At 39.4% G+C, this 20,702-nt stretch overlaps 1 protein-coding gene across 15 annotated transcripts in view; it reads right to left on the bottom strand.

Annotated features, from left to right (window-relative positions):
• TRMT9B (tRNA methyltransferase 9B (putative)) overlaps positions 1 to 20,702 on the bottom strand; it is a 141,868-nt gene that overhangs the window by 9,671 nt on the left and 111,495 nt on the right. The window contains exons 1-2 of one of the 15 annotated variants that reach the window (XM_074904870.1): positions 11,549 to 11,624; positions 2,236 to 2,871 (exon numbers count right to left, since the gene is read on the bottom strand). The exons of 8 other annotated variants lie outside the window; for them this stretch is intronic. Coding sequence is in view for 3 of the 7 variants with exons in the window: in XM_074904865.1 (XP_074760966.1) it covers positions 11,549 to 11,580 (32 nt within the window). In the remaining 4 variants the exon portion in view is untranslated. 6 more of the 15 variants (XM_074904868.1, XM_074904875.1, XM_074904865.1 and 3 more) reach the window with 6 other exon arrangements.

Below are 20,702 nucleotides of genomic sequence, written 5' to 3'. Positions count from 1 at the left end.
TAAGCTCATGTAAAACACCAAGCAGATGCAGACACTGAATCCCCAGATATAGAGCCTTACATCTTCCTTAAGGTTTTCTCTCATCCAAGCACCAGTCAGGTCATCCAATCCAATAGAAGCTGATGAGATTACATTTGAAAGTGTTAAGGCATTCTTCAGACTAATTCAAACAGTCTGTTTTTTCAGGAAACATTTCTTCCCATTATTAAAACAGAACTTATTTAATTATCCAAGTAGTCAGCAGAGATTAAAGCCTGTTTCCAAAATGATTCCAAGAAACTAAACAATATATTATCAAGATTGAATTATAAAAGTGACGCCTTTGCTGCATTTGAAAATTTCAGAAGCAAAGACTTCAAACACACTACAAGTTCTTCTTTTGTTTTCCTTGATTTTGAAAAGAATATGTATTTTGGACTCATAATAAAAATGCTTCTTTCTGCCACTTACCTGTTGAAATAACTTAATATGAGAAAAAATTTAAAATATTACATATAATAACAATGTGAGCTCTTCAAAACACCTGCCCTACAATTACAATCTTTTTAATTTAGAAAATGGGAATTAAACCCAGTGACTGAAAAAAAATAATTCATGTACTTCAAGTTAAGTGTGTGAGTCTTGTATACAAGAACAGTATATAGTATTGAACCAGGTCACTAGTTTGAAATACTCTGCTATGTAAGAGGTGGGGCCAAATTGTTACAATTGTTATAGTCTATTCTGGCCTTACTGTCTATGAATATATCTATTCAAAACATTTATGCTCAACATTTTCACAATCCTTACTTTCTTTTTTTCTGGCACAATCCACAATTTTCTTTTATGATGCATTACCTTCTACTAGCTGGGGGGGAAAAAAAAAAAAAAAAAAAAAAATATATATATATATATATATATAAAATTCACTAACAGTATAGTAAGTTCCTAGTAGGCGCATTTTTGGTGTCATCTTGAAGAGTGAAAAACTATAACATACTGAACAACAGAAGTAGAGAGTATTGAAACACAGACTTGAAATACTCTCTTGAAATACAGTTACTCAATCAGAACTTTTCTCAGAATGCCATTTCAAGTTATGTTGTCAGATAGGATGGGTTAGTTGCAGAAATGTCAAATAATTATTCCTTAAAGTCAAAAGCCCATTCTTTTTTTCTTATTGGACTCTTAAATAAAACAAATTGGGCATTTCATGTCTGCAGCTATCTTTCTTCTCTGCTTCAAAACATACTCTATTTTGTTGTTCAACTGTCTAGAAATCCTTTATTTGTAAGTAGAAATTCCAGAGACTAACAATCATTTATTTTCTTTTGTCATCTGATATGCTCCTTGCTCTAGTTTATATTTCATGTTTGGTTACTAAGTGGTTCGGTGTTTCCAAGTGTTTTTATCTTTCCACTTGAAGCTCTTTGTTCAATCTTTGCAGTTCTTAAATAAAAATCCTGAGAACGTTTTCAATCATTCATACTGAATTCCAAGTGCTTCAGAAATTTCAATTTATGCCAACTACAGAAGTAGCTGTCTGAACTGAAGGTTAATTTGAATATTTTAAATAAACACAAAAGCCAACTTGGACTTGGTTTAGAGATGGTAAGAATTTTCCCATTGATACAATGCTATATTATACTTTCCTTAAAAGGTCTTTATTGAATTCCAATGTAGGCTGAAATTTGGCTTAGTTTCCTACTGAATCACAAGATTATTAAGTGTTTCCTTTAACTTTCTTATTCACTAGGACTGGTACTGAGCCTTCTGCTTTACAGGACATGCTAGAGACTTCCATGTATTGTAACACTGCATTAGAGGTTATTGTTTTTAGATATACTTAATAAACATTATCAAGATAATAATTTGGCTAGAATCTTAGAATAACACTAGTCTACCAAAATACAAATTATTTCATTTACCATTTCATTACAATTTCCATTCCTACTGATTGTTTATATTTTGTAGATAACTAAGTCACATGATTAAATCAGACTTGCCAACTTGACTTTCCAGTCAAGATCCATAACACTATCAGGTTTTATTTGCAGCACAGCAGGGAAATGTCCGAGTAATAAACCTCTTTGTTTCAATGTTTACGAAAGGCAAGAAAACAGTTGGAGTCTGACCAGACCTGCAGCTTTATCAGTTTCATGTAAGTCTAATGTCGCTGAAAACATCAGAAACTTCTAACTATGTAACTTTACAAGCAAAACCAATAATTACAACATTTTTTTGCCTTGAAAGTACCAGACAGTGTCTCTGTTGCATATAAATTGTAGAAAATGTTCAGTTCATCCAACTTCTGGATTGTAACTTCCAGGATAATTTCAAAGTCTGTTTTGCAAAGGAGGTAATGAAAATCCAAGATGTGCAGAAATCCCACAGCTTCAGCATCTGCTCCAGTTCTCATTTAAGTTACCTGGAAGCTGTCCGGTAAATGATCAAAGAGGAGAAGAAAAGCAGAAGGTGGTAATTAGGGACACACTTTCCCCATGCTCAATTCTTTTCTTGTGCAGTAGCTTATGCTCCTGTCAAAGGGTTCACACAGAGACTTGATGCAGAGTAGGAAGCATGCAGTAAATTGGCACCCAGCTGCTCAGTCACTCTGCAGCAAGTCTTGACAAGTCCCAAAATGTGGATGCAGCTTAAGAAATGTGAGATCTCTACCAACAAGCAGTTTGGGCAACAGATGAAGAGCAGGATTGTCTTCCCCTTCAAGTGCTTCCTGGTCATCAAGGTTCATTCATGAGACTGCAACAGGCCCTTGCTCCAGCTGATCTATGAAGTGAGGCAACTGGATGAAAGTTGTAGTGCCATTTCTGTTGAACTTGCAGGGAAATGGATCGCCAGTCCATCATATGTAACTGCGGTATACAAACAAAACTGTTTGAAAGTTAAATAGGTTATAGTCCATTGATTCTTTCCTGCATTGCTGCTTTCCTTCTCTGTCAAAAAAAAACCCTACACCAAACCACAAAAAAAGGGCAATATAAAAAATAAACTAGAATATTACAGCTTTCCAGGAGGTAGAAGGAATCGCACAAACATATGATATCATATATTTTCATAGATACACATCTCACTAAAAGTTCTCTGACTCCAAGGTAATCTAATTTTTTCCTCTTCCATTGACATTTTGAAGCGTTTTAGATAATTAGCTGTTCAAGGATACTGCTTTAAGGAAAAGTCATGTTACTTGGACATTTTCTATTGCTGCTGCTGTAATAAATACATTTAAACATGTGACCGTGAAATGACAACAACCAAAAATTAATAATTCTAGTTTCCAACATTTTAAAAAGTCGGGGTTGTTTTTATTTGGGCTTTTTTCTTCTCCTGACTTTTTTTGGCTTGTTTTTGAAAGTGTCTGACTTGCAATTTTGTCTAACTGTATTAAATACTTTATCCTCAAATGGACAAAACATGCTGGCTCCCAGATGCACGGGGTGCCCTAACATTTAAGGGCTGGAGGTAGTGTTCAGTCCTACCCAAAGCTTTCCACACCTTCCTGCAGCTCTTCTGAATCCCTTGCAGCACTCCTCATTCACCTCAAGTTATGTCTCCCATTCACCTAAGATTTTCACATCTTCCTCCATCTGCTTTCTCGTGTGCTAAATCACCACCACTATTTTAATATAACACTGTGAAGTCCTGATCTGGATCATGTTCAGTACCTCCTTGCCTCTAGTTCCAGGCCAGTCACAATACCCCGAATACATTCCAAACTTTTTGTCAGTGGCCTCTTTGAAGCACCCTGTGATTTTCACAGTAGTCATCAAATCCTGTAGTGCTCCTATTGGTCTTCAAATCAATTGTTCTTGATTAATTTTAGGCACAGGTTTTCCTTTTGTCTTCTCTCTTGGAACTGCCTATTTTCTCTAACCCTCTGATGAGCAGCAGGAATTTACTCAAATCAGTTTGAGAGTCAGACATGCAAGATTTCAGTCTATTAATGAGGGCCCCTCTTAGTTACACTCTTCATGTGTTGATGGGAATTCCAAATCCCATTCTGAATTAGAAGAACTCCTACTTCAAAGATCTAGGAAATTCAGCATAGTTGTGTCCATGTTGCTACAGCAACATAAATCTTGGGTTACGCATACAACTCCAGCTATGGATGCAATAACCTAATTAATCACTGGCCTTAAATCAAACAGTATAAACCATAAGAGCCAGGTCTACGTCCCACAATACCCTGCTCTCAAGCAATAGCATGTGCAGCTGAAGCTGATACTGACAGTCAGGTAAAAATTGAAGTAGTACAATTTGCATTCTCTCCCTTCATCTACAGAAGAAGAACTATCTATACAGTGATAAATACTTTCAGGTTCCTTCCAGTTTGCTTCATACTTACCAGTCTTTTCACTCAAATATAAGTACCTATGGAAAGCTAAGTGTACAGCCCTAAAGGTCACCTATAGCACAGTCCTTCTTTCCAAGCAAATACAAAAATGCAGTTAATTTCCAACTGCAAAACCTCATTGCAGCCCTTCTCAAAAACAGACCTAAAATTTCTTTATCAGAACTTTGCTTACCCTTGGCATTGAATTTATATATTTAGTAGCAACCTCCATTCTGATTGACAGTGCTTTCTCATCTCGTTAATGAAGGCAACAAATAGGAGCGTGATGACATACTAAATTGCTTCCAGATTATGAATCATTATGTAAAACAGCTTTATTAGTAAATAAAGGATAATGAAACAAAATAATAGGAATCCTGCCGTGAATAGTTAAACTAGCTGCAATGAAAGTTTAGCAAGAGGAGATTATTTGCTTACATAAGGCTAACAACTCTGGTAATTAATTTCACCCACACATGAACTCTTATAATCCCATGAAGACACACAGCCTGAAATCAGAGCAAAGGGAACTCTGTGCAGCGTATCTAAAGCCTTATTGAACTGAAGTCCTATTCAGGATCCTTCCTCCAGTAAAATTTGGGAAATTCTGAAGTGAAAAACAAAGAGCTGAGACACATTTGACAAGAATCATTGTGAGCTGAAATGTTCACTGTGAACCTAGCATTTTAAAGTAATGTAATGTATTGAAATAAAGTAACTATTTTTGTATTATTTTCTTACTAAAAAATAGAGAGAACCTTGCCCTAATGAAAGACTGAAAGCACTGAGGCTGTTCTTTCAAGATCTCAGACTAAATAAGTTTATGGTTCAAGCTCTAGTTACTCAAAATGGCAACCATTAACCATCACATTCATTTTGTTAGCTTTATTTTCCAGTCCAGACAAAACCTAGTACTGTTGACTGCACATTCTTGGATCAGTTAATCATTTATTATTCCCTCTGCTGTTTTGCACTTAGGATCTTAAGTCTATGTAGTTGAAATGTTGCACTGTAAACAGATTTATTTCACCAAGTACATAAACTCCATTCTATAGATAGATAACATCGTGCTAAGATGACAGTGCTGCACAAACACAGACCCTTTGTCATTAAAAAACACAGAAAAGAGCATACTCATGCCAAAGTTGCACAGTCCCTTCAAGTGTCTGTGCATCTCTACTATCACATCAAAACTCATTACCCAGCTTCCAGCAAAGTGAGTCCCTACTTACTGAGGTCCCACACAGTCAAAAATCCCTGCAGTTAGATGTGCATGGATGTGCACCTTCAGATCCTGTACAGATACACTGTACAGACATTAGAAGAGGAGGGAGAACTAGGAAAAAATTGGTCTACTAAGCAGAAAGAAAAATCCAAAAATAAGTGGTGCTGAGTGTCGAAGATTTTTTTGTTCTTCACTATTCATGTTAATTGTCACCAGGCAGCCAATACATCAGTGACAAAGAGAAAAGAATTTAGGATGGAATAGGAAAGAGTAGGTTGGGGCTTTTTAAGTTTGGAGTTTTCAAAACAAGTAGACCAATAAACAGTACTTATGGAATGAGTGTCACATTAGCCAGACTCAGAGCCAGCAGAAATTAAAGAGAAACTAAAGAGAAATTAAATTTGAGATAGTGTGGGCAACAGGTACAGTCCTCAGTCTCACAATATTATCATAAACAAATTAGGGACAGTTGGTTTAGATGAAACTGCAGAAGTTGGTACTGTGTGGAAGAGAATATTTAGAGTGTAGTTATCAACATTTTACTATCACTGTGGAAAGATACCCTGAGAAAATTTGTTCGGGAGTCTGTTTTGGACACTCCTTGGTGATTTCTTTGCATGATGGATTAGAGAGTAGCATTATACCTGCAGATGGACCAAACTGACAAGGGTTCAAATGCACTGGATGATGGTATTAGAATTCAGGTGTGTTGAAAGACTGAAAAGGACAAAAGCAAAGCATTTAATTTAGATAGAATAACAATTGCACAAATAAAGGCTGAGGGAGGCAGGATGGGATGACTGGCAGCTATTCTACAGAAGTGGATCTGGGTGCTATAGCATTTCACAGGTTTAACACCATACATGCTATGGTGTTATGGTGGCTTTTGCCACATTTTATTGCAAAAAAATGAATACCAGCACACAGAAATAGGGCAGATATTTGCAAGTTACATAAAACTGTCCTACTACAGGCACCACGGCTGATATATCAGTTTGACTATTATGTCTGATTTCAAGAAAAAACTATGTAGACCCACTGGAAATACTACAGAAGAGAAAAATAATGATCAGAGATCATTGCAAATCTCTAAGACATCAGAAATCATGTCAATCTATGGGAAATATGTTAGTTTCTCGGATGGATCTTGTCCTCTCAGGAAGATACAAGTAAGACATTTTAAAAACAAGGAGGACAGAAAAGCATTGGAAACAATTCTGGAGAGGGGGTCTCCGTCAATGGGGTCCTAAAATCATAAATTAGTTAAGCACCTGTCAGGAAATACTGATGTAATTGATGCGGCTTTAGGGAGAGAGAGATGATGCCCCAACATGTAGCCTTGTGACTCTGTATGTCTGTGAAGAATAAAACTTTATTTTTTCAAGTTATAAGCAAGATTTTGGTGACCTGCTGTATAAAAAAATGAAAATTATATGCTGAAAGGCTGCTTCAGAGTATTTATTACTCTTTAACATAGGGGTTGTTTCTCCAACTAGATTAGTGCAGATATTAAAGTAATTTATTCCTGAGCTTCAGCAGGTTTTGTTTGTTTCCTAAGAGCCCTGCATCAGTATCAAAAAGCCTCTGGCCATGATACACTATTCATAAGCTTTAAATTTAGCTATTTTCCTCCTTGGTCACTGTATCTCTCAAACACTTGTAAACAGTTGTCTTGCCTTCTATCCTTATTTGCCAGCAGTTAACCAAGCACTAAATATTTAGTGATTTTCATCCTCTCTGATGAATCAATTTAGGTGTTCTTTTACAAGTATTGTTGTCATTCTCTGTATGCTCTCTGTATGTCTGCATTCTTCATGTCAAACTATATTCATAGGAATATTTGATTTCTTAGTATCATCCTAAAACTCTGGAATTGTACCTTTATAAATTCCTTTTGTTTCCTCACACTCTGTGTTTGCATTTAAAATACTATTTCCAGATGGATTAGTTTTAATTTATGCAGCATAATTCTCCTGTCCATAGAGCTCATCTCTGTTGGCATTTATATTGTACTTGGTGCTATATACAAAGCTTCCCCAGTTAAAACCATCTACAAACTGACCTAAGACATTCAATTACTCAAAAATACATCTTATGCTGCAAAGTAGTATCTTAGTGACAGAAAGATAAGCAGCACATTATCAAATAAGGTCCCAAATCAAGGCTGTCAATGACTACCTTTGATCCCAAGACTAAATAAAAATATTGCACAATCAGTTACAGCAATTACAGAACTAAGTGGATTCTCTTGATATCTTTAATGAACTACTCTTGATTATCATGTTTATTATAACTAAACATATAATTTCCTATCTTAAAATATTCACATACAAATGTATTCAGTGTTCAGCATACTCTGCAAATACAGTTTCAAAAGAAGAACAAGTCTTGTGACACACAGTATTAGGTATTAAGTTATCCTCAGCAGACGACCACTGGAATGAGAGCAAAAAAAGTATCACACAACTCAAAAATCTGACTGCTTAGCTTCTTTTTTTTTTTTTTTGGTAATTGTTAGTCATAGGAAGTCATGTATTTGTATTTGCTTTCATAAAAAAAAAAAAAAGGTGTCTTACATGTCTTTGAGGTTAGGGCTCAAAGTCAAAAGGTTATCTTCAGGTACTATCACAGAATGGTTTGGGTTGGAAGGGACCCCAAAGACCATGTAGTTCCAAACCCCCTGCCATGGGCAGGGGCACCTTCCACTAGACCAGGTTGCTCAAAGCCCCGTCCAACCTGGCCTTGAACACTGCCAGGGAGGGGGCACCCACAGCTTCTCTGGGAAACCTGTCCCAGTGTCTCACCACCCTCACAGGAAAGAATTTCCCCCTTGTATCTAATCTAAATCTACCCCCTTTCAGCGTAAAACCATTATCCCTCACCCTATAAGTACAGTCCCTGATCAGGAGTCCCTCCCCATCTCTCCTGTAGTCCCCTTTAGGTACTGGAAAGCCACTATAAGGTCTCCCTGGAGCCTTCTCTTCTCCAGGCTGAACAACCCCAACTCTCTCAGCCTGTCCTCATAGGGGAGGTGCTCCAGCCCCCTGATCATCTTTGTGGCCTCCTCTGGACTCGCTCAAGCAGGTCCATGTCCTTCCTATGTTGGGGGCCCCAGAGCTGGACACAGTGGTGCAGGTAGGGTCTCACGAGAGCAGAGTAGAGGGGGAGAATCACCTCCCTTGACCTGCTGGCCACACTTCTCTTGATGCAGCCCAGGATACAGTTGGCTTTCTGGGCTACGAGTGCACATTGCTGGCTCATAGTCAGTTTTTCATCCACCAATATCACCTCAAGTCCTTCTCCTCAGAAGCTGCTCTCAATCCACTCATTGCCCAGCCTGTATTTGTGCTTGGGATTGCCCTGGCCTATGTACAGGACCTTGCACTTGGCCTTGTTGAACTTCATGAGGTTTGCACAGGCCCACCTCTCCATCCTGTCCAGATCCCTCTGAATGACATCCCTTCTATCCAGTGTGTCACTGAAAGACTGTTTCATTTTAAATGCTGTATAGTATGTGATACCTTTTTATATAACTTGATATTTCTAAACCCTCTATTTTAAGGGAAAGAAAGGCCTTTACACCAAGCATTCTTTCCTATTCAGCATGGAAAGGAAAAGCTCCCTGAGGGAGCTGAAATTTCATATAAACACCACTAAAGTTCTCCACTTGGAAAATATTTTAATACCATGGCCTTTTTAGATGTGGTTTGGGTTTTGTTTTGTTTTTGGTTTTTTTCTTAAAATCAATAGTTTCCAGGAAATTATTGTATCATGGGGAACAAGAGTTGATACCTACAAACAGCAGTATCTGGAACATCAATAGAAATATTTTCTTCAAAGAACTTTGGTCCACAAGTAATTAATTTTTCTGAAATGATTACATGTAGATCTGAATGTAAAGTTTTCTTCAAAATGGACTATTTTTTAACAACAACACACAAACCAAAATACACAGTGCTTTTGGTCCAACTGTGTTATGTCTAAACTTTTCTGAGGAAAAAAAAAATCACACAGGACTCTGTCTCATGAGTTTTAGTCAATTACATAAAGCCTGGCTACGACAAAAATATTTATTTTATCTTTCAATAGTTAGACTCTTTTCCTCCCAGTAATTTAGTTGATACTTCTATCTCCAGTTATGAAGGTACATACATAACTATTGAATAACCAGTGTCTTTACCATTAAGCACTTTTAAACAACAGTTCATTTTTCATTTTAAAATTATTTTAAAAGTACTTCATAAGTATATAAAAGTTGAAAGTATTTTTTCATTCTCTTTAATCTTTATAAATTAAAGAGATGTGCATCCCTCAAACCGTGAATTTCTGCGACACGGGATTATTCTGTATCTATTATTACCTATAAACATGCCCATGTAGGTCATGGTACTGCAAAGACATGGAGATCTGCTTAACTTTATGCACTGTAAATCATCTTCCTGATCTCAGGTAGACCGTTAATAATAAAAGTCAGGAATTTGCACATTTTTCAGGACAGAGCCTTATGCTGTTTGTACTGTCCCATATTCTGATTCATCCAGAATAGATAGCAGAATACCTGCAAATCTGAGTGTCTGCATGGGAAGTGTTTATCCCTTGATGCAGGGTTGATTTCAAACTCTGGATTTGCTTTATAACTTCAGTTGTTGATTTATGATTGTTTTACCTTAGAAAATGCAGAAAATGATGAAAAGTTACTTGTACTTTTTTCTTCTCACCAAGTTCAGGGTTTTTATGCCCTTAAAGATCTCCTTGCCAGAGGCAACATTAAAATGAACAGCCACAGTTACCTACATGTATCTAATTTGCCCAAAATGCACATCTCCGTAAGTGAAACGATAGCAGCACCACTGAAATATCTCAGTGTACAATCCACTATAATATGAGAAGGAAATCAGTGAATAAAAATGCACTGGTTCAAAGACATGCTATATAAATAGCATATATAGGTGAAATAAATATATTGACATACTAGACTGAGAATAAATTACAAAAATGAAACCCAGCACCCTGGCATCCATTATGGGGCATTAAAAAGTCCTGAGAGGACCTTTTCTGTTGCTCGTGGAGAGACTGTTGCATGTTTTTCTTATCTGTTTCTCGAGTTTCATGCTCAAAATCATAATACTCCAGAAGCACACTTTACCTGAACAACTTTATCAGCAGGGAATGTCATCCTGTGCACTACATCAACACAGCAGTGCTGCTGAAGTAATTCTGTTCCTTCTTTCTTTGCAAAAGAAAAGGAGCTGGTGACCTGACTCCCTGAGCTCTGGCTGCTCACACTGACATTCAATGGGAATGAAAATCCCTTTACAAACATTCATTAAGCAGTGAACATTCTGCAACGCTGAGAGCTCTATGTGCATTTACAAAGGCAATACCAAGGTATTTAGAATTTTCTAGGAAAAAAAAATAAAATTATTAACTACTACGGTTTAGGATTGCTCCAGATCATTGCTTAGGACTGTTTGCTAATGCACCGCGTGTGCTTAATTTTTAATTAATCATGCGACCACAGAGAAACTTATTTCTGTTGCAAATTCCCCCCTCCCCCCCCCCCTCCCCCTTAAAAACTACCCTCCCCAACTGCTACGCCAAATTCAGCGCCAACATCCCTGCTAGTTCCGAGGTCTGCAAACCGCGGCTCGATCCACTAAAAACGATGGGGAGGGGGGGCGGGGGGGATGGGGAAAAAAATTACTTAAATCTCGAAATCCTTCCATCCCGGAGGGTCAGCGCCCCAGGGGCGACTTCGGACTGGGCGTGCAGCGTTTTTAAGGGGATCATCTCAATTTGAAAAAAAAATCCACCGCCGCCAGCCCTCAGCGGCGCTTTTTGGGGGTGGTTTGGGGGTTTTATGCCCCTTTTTTTTATTCCCCCCATTCTTTTTTTTTTTCTTTCTTTCTTTTTTTTTGCTCCTTAAGGCCAGCCCAGGGGGGAAAGGGGGAGGCTGCCCTCCACATCCCCCACCCCCCCTCCCCGCTCCTTACCTGCACCCGCGGGGCGGTGGCGGCGGTTGCATCCCGCCGCGGAGGCGGCGCTTGGCCGCGCCGGGCCGGGCCGTGCCGCGGCGGTGGCCCCCGGCGGCGGTGCGGGGAGGGCACCCCCCCCCCCCTCGCGCCTCCCCGCGCCTCTCCGCCGGGGGCCACCCCCGCGGCACGGGTCCCGATCCTCCCCCTTCCCAGTAGGAGGCGGGGGAAAAGGGCCGGGTTATCAATTCCCTTGTTAACTCCTCTCCTGTCTCATCCCTGGGGCGCCTTCTGCCAGGAGAGGATGCTGATGGAGACGATGGTGGTAGTGGGGTGCTCTGGCAAAGGCGGGGGTGGGGGTGTACAGCAGGGTGCCCGAGCTCCTCTAAACCGAGGTTGATGGGAGCCGTGCTGTCTCCGCTGGTGAGAAAAGCGGCCAAGGAGGATTAGTCTTTCCTCATTTAAAGGTTAAGCTCAAAGGTAACCTTTGTGACTAACTAGGTCCTGCCTGCAAGGCTTCCCATCCCGAGAGTGTTGAGGGTGAATAATTTTTTTTTCCTCCTACTCCAGCACCGACTCCAATTAAAGCAGTCTAAAAATGGCAGATTGCTTCTATACTTTCATATATTTATAGGTGTTTATTAGACAAGTACACAGAACCACAGCCATGTGCCAGGACCCCGGTACTATTAGTGCTATAAACGCAAGCCAAAGAGATAGTCCGGTCCCAAGACTCTACAAATTATGTATAAGAGATTACAGATAGAGAAGAATGTGATGAAAAAAAACAAGCCAGTGTGACAGACAGGGAACTCGGCACAGCATCTCACAAAGTACTGAAGGTACTGAACTACTTACTGTTACATGTAGCCTTTTGCTCCAATCAGTTTTGGAGGTAGCTGGAGAGAGGATTATGGGGAAATAATGGGAACATGTCTGTGTATTGATGGGATTTTCAAAACTGCCAAAATGACTCAGGAAAAACCAAAACAAAAAAAAGCCCACAAAACAAACCAATAGTGACATGGGAATACTGTAAGAACAAGCTGAGAAAAACTACACTGAAGAACCTAATAGTCTATTAAATATATCAAAGTCATGGAGTAACAATGAAGCTCTTGGTGTTCTTTATTAAGGTATTCAACAGTCAGGGCTGTTGGCTAAATCATAATTAACCTTCCTAACTCCTTCAAAAAGTTTTGACTGATCTGATTCCTTTACAAACATTGTGTTGCCTTGTCCCTGTTATTCCATACTTTCACATGTCTGCTAATTTAATTCCGTAATGTAACATCAGCTAAACTGACTGGTACAGACACATTAGGGTCTGCCATTCCTACATTCTCTCAGATATCTTTTTTGCAAGATGCCATCGAAGTTGCCCTGCTGTGCCTTCAGGTACCAAACTCATTTCAATAAAAGGCTACATTTAACAGTTCATAGTTCAGCACCTGCAGTAACTTCCTACCTGTTTCCTAAAAATTCCTCAAGTGTGAATACCATCTGGTCCATGTTATTTGTTTACGTAATTACTGACTTCCTTTAAAAGCTCTTCAGTTTGAAACAAGTGCCTCAAATTTAACCTTTTTAGAAAAAGATTCTGATGTAGACGCTCTTGAAACTCCCTGGGGTGAATTCATGCAGCCTTTCTTTCCCCTTACAACCTAATCTTTTCTGGATGTTCTTTAAAATTATTATTATCTACTGGTCCTATATATTCTTGGCCAGACTTCCTGCTTCTGATGCATTTGAAGTAGATGCTAGTCATGTAGCTTAATGCACTTTAGGCAAAAAATCCACAGGTATTAAGGTCTCAGCATGGTATACAAATTTAGGCAGACTGAAAATAGAATACTTTTTCCTTTGAAGTACTATGTATCTACAATTACATAATAAATTGCAGTCCTTAACAACACCTCCTCCCTAAACAATTAAAAGACCTCATAAAAATCAGTTTTTCTATATTAAAAAGGACTTAGGTCACTAAATTAAGTGACCAAATGTTGGGAAAGCCAGAAGGCTACCCATGAAACCTTAATTCAGACCTCTTGTGCATGTGCCTTGCAACCTTATACTTAATTATGAGCCTGTCTGCAGAACCAGGCTCCATTTGAAACATCCGAAATTACATAGTGCCAAGCATGTGAGACTTGCTAATTATGTCTCCTCTTGTATTCCCATCCATTTATTCCTTTACTTTCTAGGGTCTCTTTTCTGTTCATCCCTTATCATCTCTCACATGGAAATTTCTCTTTTCCCTGGTCTGTCTGAAACCCTTACCATTAGATAACCACTTCTGTAGTGAATCAGGTAAAGATTTTTACCATAGGGTCACAGAGATTGCTAATTATGCCTTCAAAGGTTATTTGTTATTTTCCTCCAAAGGTGGAAAAAAAAATGAAGGAAAACAAAGACAGGAAGAAAGAGAGTAAAAGCCAAGGAAACAAAAGTTTCCAGATTGAAGCAGAAGGGAAATAAGGAATTGAGGTCAGTCTTCATGATATCATAGAGCTTCCTTCTTACAAAAGATCAGCTCTCGGACTACAAACTTTACAGAGAGATACAGTTGTAGATGACAACAAAAGGAAGGCATTAAGTTGCCTGATGTCTTGGAGGGGAAGAATCATACTGTATGTATAAATAATGCTGCACTGTCTCAGTAGACATTCTGGAAAACTGATTATTTTTTAATTTTTTTTTTTAATTTGGGACAAAAACTCTACTTTCTATTTGCTTCTCTTGAAAGAAGGCCTCACCAGTCAAAGTCATTGTTTCCTTTCTACACTAGGTAGTACAAAGAATAAATACTTTTCAGAGGTTTATTTTCTATGGATGTGCTTGAGATGTAATCATCAGCTAATAACTTACATCTTTGGTTGGTGAATTTGGTCTTCACATAGAATTGGAATCTTACCTTCAAACTGTAATGGTGTTTTAAAAAACTTTCCAGCAGAACTAACAAAAACTGGAACCAGTGGTGTTTGTGACATTATCAGTAAGTTAGCATTATTACAGTGGGCTAAAAGAAGTATTTCCACTTCATGGCAAATTTTAGACCTGAAACAGGCTAAAGCAATAACTATTCAATAGTTTTTTGTTGGTTTGTTTTTTTTTTTTTTCCTGGAACATGAAAATTAAAAGAAAATTTGAGCTAGAAAAACCTACTATTTTCTAAATGAAGTGGGTCTCTGAAGGCCTAAGCTCCCCAGTCAAATTCAGATAAGTTTATTTTGTTTGCCAGTCTATCTTAATATCACAAAATTCACATTTTTGAAACAATGGCTAAAAATGGTAGTTACTACTGAGCAGCTCAGTCTTTAAAGACTTTCTGACCCTTTCCCATACACTTTCTTCTTTGCAATCATTGGCACTAGAAACTTGATTTCTTTTAAAAAAATCAGATGCTCTACTTCTTATTTCCTTCTAGGAGTTTTAATAATAAAAAGTATCCTCAAAATTGTGATAATACCGCATGCTGAGCCATACTGTAGTTGTAATTTCCCTTGAATGGGATAAGAAAGCAGAAGTTACTGAAAGTAAGGCATGTTACAATCAGTAAAATTAAACACTCATGACTTCAGGGACATAACTGTGCAGATATTTTTTCACACAGGCTTAATATGCAAAGCAAGCTCATATTGTGGGAGATTTTTAATGTGTGGCCTTCATAACCTACCATGCAGAGCTGCTATGGGGATTAACTAGTCAAGATTTGTAAAGTGCTTTGAAGATTATAGGGCATTAAGTTGCATAAGTGCTAAGCGCTATTATTTAATACTTAAGTATTATAACCAAGCTTTACAGGACAATTATGTTTACCTCACAGTATGAGACTTCGTGATTTCAATATAGTTGCAAGAGGTAAAGCAAGCAGAACAGACCACAAAAGAGTGAGATTCCTTTCTTGTTTCACAATCAGACTAAAGTGAGATACAACTGTAATGGTGTTGCAGAAAATGTAATTGAAAAATAATTATTATGAAATGTAATAGTAGATCCAAGAAATCCACATAAAAATGCAGGGCTCCTTAAGGTGCCAGTTCTGCCCTCCTTACTTAATCTATGTCCTATCTTCCCCAAGTGGACCCACTGCCTATTCTCCAAGTACAATTCCAAACCACAAATCCACAGATTGACCAAATACATCAATTATATTACCTGAAAATGTTGCCAAGTGACAGTAAGGATGGGTAAAATTTGTACACCGATAAACTGTACTTCATATATATTTTTGTTTTGACTTAATTAAAAATTATTTAAGTCAAAATTTTGGAAGAAAGATGAACATAGAGACACTGTTGTCTTTATCAATCAGACTGAGAACACCTTTTTTGATACAGTTGCTTTGCTGAGTTTCATTTTGGTATCAACCTTCCTCTCCTTTGTTTTGGAATGTCAGTTTTCAGGAGAAGTAGTAGTTGTTGGGGGTTTTTGTGGCATCAAAGGGACAGAGCATTTGTTAATAAAATAACAATTCCAAACAGAAACAATATGACATAATTGTTGGAGACAGAGCAACACAAGAGTTTCAGGACTGCTGACATCCCCACACTATAGATGTTAGGATGGCATATTTTCAGACCCTGAGCTACATCCCAGCATCCTTGGCATGCAGGGAAAGAGTTGAATTTATTTACCTTACAAGGACTAATTATTATTCAATAGCAGTCTCTTTGCAGGACAAAGCACTCGGTACTTAAATTTCTTGCCTCTGCAAAAGTGCTGCAGACATTTCACAAGGACAGGCTTTTCAAGTATATACATTTCCTCTCTGTGGCTAAGAATAAAGATTACTGCCCTATAGTGTTTTGACATTTTGATCTGAATTGAAGCATATAATAAAAATGCACTTCACTGAATGTCTCCACTATCAACCGAAATTCAGCTTTTCCTGGGTAAAGTAAGCTGCAGGCCTCTAATGCTCCTACTTCTCTTTGGAAAGCATAAACTTTACTTCCTCTGTTACATTATTAACAATCATTGTGTCACAGGAGATCAAGTTATTTGTCCCAAAACACATGTAAAGTCATGAAAAAGCCAGAGATCAACTTAGCTTTCTAGACACTGATCCCTATCCCAGATGCTTTTAGCCATTCAACTTACAAACATCTTAAAACAGACTAGAACAGTGCAGTGCACATTGTTCAGTTAAAAGATTTGTCTACATATGGTGGCAAATTTGATTCTACATACTCTGTTAACAGGTTCTTACCAGTCTTTTGAACAGCTGTCCCAGGAGATGGGGGAAAGTGGAGGTAGTATACTTCATTCAAACTCAGCTCCTTAAGCTCAAAGCATTCATGCAGAGATTCAGGGCTTCTTTGTTCCTGTCCAGATTTATAGGTTTTCCAGTCCTTTATCTGAGGCTCCACTCACCTCTGCAGTTGCTCTCCCACCTCAGTGTCACAGCTAAAGCAAGAAAAGCAGCTCAGCAGTAACATTCTTTTGTCTTCAGGAAGTTTTTTCTTGGATTTCCTTACTTCCTTCTGTTTTGTTTAGAGTCTTAAATCATACAATGGCAGCTACTTATTCATTTTAGTTTCAAATTATGGGTTACTTATGCTGTTGCTCATACCAACAGTAAACCACTTGACCTGCATTAGTATTCTTAATGCTTATTTTGGCAGAAGTGAAACTGTGTTTCTAAAAGGGCAGATATTCACCAGGTGCATTACAAATCTAGTTAGAACTTGAAAAAAATTGAGCTGGGTCTTCTGATGCCTGAGTTGCTGAGCTTGAAAGATACAATGGCTGCTATCAATTTCACGTACTGTGCAGACCATGACACACACGGTTTGGAAACAGCTGTATGTGGCTCAGTTTTCATGTGATTTTAGTGTATTAAGCAAGACCAAAACACTGTAAAAATAGAACCATCAACAAATGGTTTTGAATGTTGCTTAAAACCAGTATCTGGTATACAGGACAGAAAGAAATATAAACAGCGAGCATCCCATCAGTCCCTCCATGCAATGGATCACACACCACTAAAAGGCAGTGCCTATGTGTCATGCTGGCAGTAGTCACATGCTGCTACACAGTGGACAGTATCGAAAGATGGCATGTCCACAGTCTCCTCATATTCACAGAAGACCAAGATCCATTACAAGACGACCATGTGCATCTTTTCTTCTTTCTCTTTCTTCAGATGGCACAGAGTTCAGAATATGTTGGGCCTTAAAGACTGTCTTTCTCTGCTGAACTATCTACCAGAAGTACTGTGAAAATGTCAGACTTCTGGTGCCCTGACTGCCCAGAAGAAATCATTTTCCTGGGGCTGTAGAGTTCTCTGTATTTTCTCCTTAGTCCCTGGGGCTCCTATTCTTCCCATACATACCCACACCTATCAGGACCAAACTGCTTGTCTCGACCACCTCCCATTTTCTCATCCATCAATCCATTTTAAGGGAGAGTGGTGGCAAGGAGGTTAGTCTAATTATATTCTTCTGATCACCAAGGAGCCGAAAATATATGCAACAGTTAGACCCTCATGTCCAAATTGCATCAGAGCTAGGAAAAGAGTCTCGTGTTAGCTACACATGTGTATAGCTCAGATTTCCATCCTGAGCAGAAAAAAAAAAGGTCTGTCTTGGCAAGGAAAGTTGTTAACACCAAGGAGTCTGAATTTGAGTTCTTAATATTTCTAAGCTTATTCCCACAGTATTCCTCCTGCATACTCAATGCAGTGAAACACTGAAAGTGCTTCTTCTGCTCCTTTGTATTTAAAAAGGGATTGATGGAAGGGAGTCATTTGGAAGCAGTTCTTAGAGATGACACAGAGACCCATTATATTTCAGGACCTTTTTCTGTTTCTTTACCTATGCCTATTTTTAAGTTAAAGTAACAAGAGTGAAATGTCTTATGCTTCATTGCTGATTTTCTCTCCCTTCTTTGCACATTTAATTTAGTTTCATTAAAAGGTATTTTGAAAAAAAAAAAAAAACAAAAAACCGAAGAGAACCCTACTAAAAATAAATCCAAGCAAAGAGCATGTGTTGAAGAGCTGCAGAGTCCTCTCAGTCTGGAACAAGAGACAGTAAAAAATGTGACTTTTTCTCACTCCCATAACAATTCACCAAAAATTAAACAAGAGCTTCTCAAGATCTGGGAGAAACTCCTCAATGTTATGGGTCCCCCAACAGGGGGATGGGATAGGCAAATCTCTATCCATGTATATCACCTTCTCCCTGGACCACTTAACTCCAGAATCTACCTTTCTGCATCCTCCCTATGAGCAAGAAGAAACTCAGATCCAGCAATGCAAGTGGAAATGGAAGTGAGTGTTGAAGAACAATGATGTGATGTTCCAGAGAGCACACCTAAAAGATCCTTCTCAAAGGCCATCTCTAACTGCATGTTTACAAAGTTGTTCACAAAAGAGGGTCTCCAGCCAATGCTGTGATAGATGTCTGATTAAGAGATCAGAAAGCCTTCAAAATTTGGCTTTGGGAATGTCCTGGTTTAGCCAAGATAGAGTCAAGGTTTTTTTTCCTCCAGCAGAGAGAGAGGGGGAAGGGATCTCCAGCCGGGTTATTCATACCATGCTGACATCAGGTCCAGGGGCGGAGCCTTTTACTTTCGCTTCTGGTTTTTGGGATTGCTTACACGCGGCGGGTTTGCTCCTTGACCATCTAGCGGTATTTCTCTGTATATCTTTTATCTCGTTCACTGTTATTGCTGTTCATTGTTATTATCATTGTTACTGTTGTTGTTCAGATTGTTCTATCACTCTGTTGTATTAAATTCCTTGTTATTTTAGCCCGGGTCTGTGCCTAACTTCCAGCCCGACCGGCCGCGGGTGGGGGAGGGGCAACGGCAACGTGCTCCCCGATTCCGGCAGGAGCTAAACTTGCACATTTAAAATTGGCGCACCAATGTGGGGCAGATCCTGTCCAGACTGTGATAGAGCAATCTGTTGGGTGTAATCTTTCTGTTTGTATTTGTGTTTATTTGATAAGAAATGTTTGCAATGCTGGCCCATTTGCTTGCGTGGTGGGGCTGGATTAATCCTTATATCCAGAGTATAATCCCAGTGGTGGTGTTTGTTATCGGTGGAAAACGTATAAAAGGTCTTATGTTGTTATATGGGCTATCAAACGCTTATGCTGCTTTTGTATCGCTGTGGGGGGGGGCAGGCCGGTACCTGTTTGCCGTGTGGGCTTTTGTTAGGGGTACCACCCCCGTTGTGAGTGAGTCAGGGGAAGAGATCCTCTCGGTTTTGGAGAGTTTAAATTATCCTTGGAGCCTGCAGGCCACTGTGACTGCAGAACTATGCCTTCTGAATGCCTGCCTGATTTCGGTTTTGACCATGCGGCACTTCTCTAACAATAGCAGTGCCCAGAAACCTGCCCTGAGGTCAGATGATAGTGAGTGGCAAGGGGTGTGGGAAAAGATGGGCAAAGGCCTGAGTGGGTGGGCACCCCCAATGCTTTGGAACTTCACTCCTGAGCAAATGCAGAGCCCTGAGAAGCTGATGGAGTGCTTAGAAAGGGTGTGTTACCAAACGGGCAAAACCCAGGAGACACAAATCGCTGCAATGTGTTGGGGACTTGCCCATGCATACCGTCCTCTTTAATACCACCCGCTGCCCTCAAATGGAAGAAAAGGCCACACAAACAATATCTGAACCGGGGGCACAGGCAGAGCCAGTCTCAGTTGCCTCCACCAGCACACAAACTGAGCCAGAGAGCCAGGCAGTGCCAGTGTCAGTCACCTCCACCAGCACACAGACTGAGTCAGAGAGCCAGGCAGTGCCAGTGCCAGTCGCCCCAATACAGAAAACAAAATATACCAGAAAGTCTGTTCGCAGAGTGAGGGATGAGAATGAGCCAGGCCCATCAGGGGAACAGGAGGAAGGACCAGAGGTGATCATCCAATCTCTGTCCCCGACAGAGCTGCGAGATATGTGGAGAGATTTCGGCCGCCTGCGAGGCGAGCAGATTTGCACCTGGCTGCTCCGATGCTGCGACAATGGAGCCAGTGCTTTTGAGATGGAGGGGAGAGAGGCCAGGCAGCTGGGGTCTTTAGCCGAGGACGCTGGCATTGATAGGGAAATAGGGAAGCAAGCTCAAATCCTCAGCCTTTGGAAGCGACTCCTGCTCAGTGTAAGGGAGAGGCACCCCTACAAGGATGATATCTTATGTCAGCTAAGCAAATGGACCAGCATTGAGAAAGG

This window comes from Athene noctua, chromosome 4 (assembly GCF_965140245.1).
Source record: "Athene noctua chromosome 4, bAthNoc1.hap1.1, whole genome shotgun sequence".
NCBI classification, from domain to species: domain Eukaryota; kingdom Metazoa; phylum Chordata; class Aves; order Strigiformes; family Strigidae; genus Athene; species Athene noctua.
This window is presented reverse-complemented; position numbering and strand designations above follow the sequence as displayed.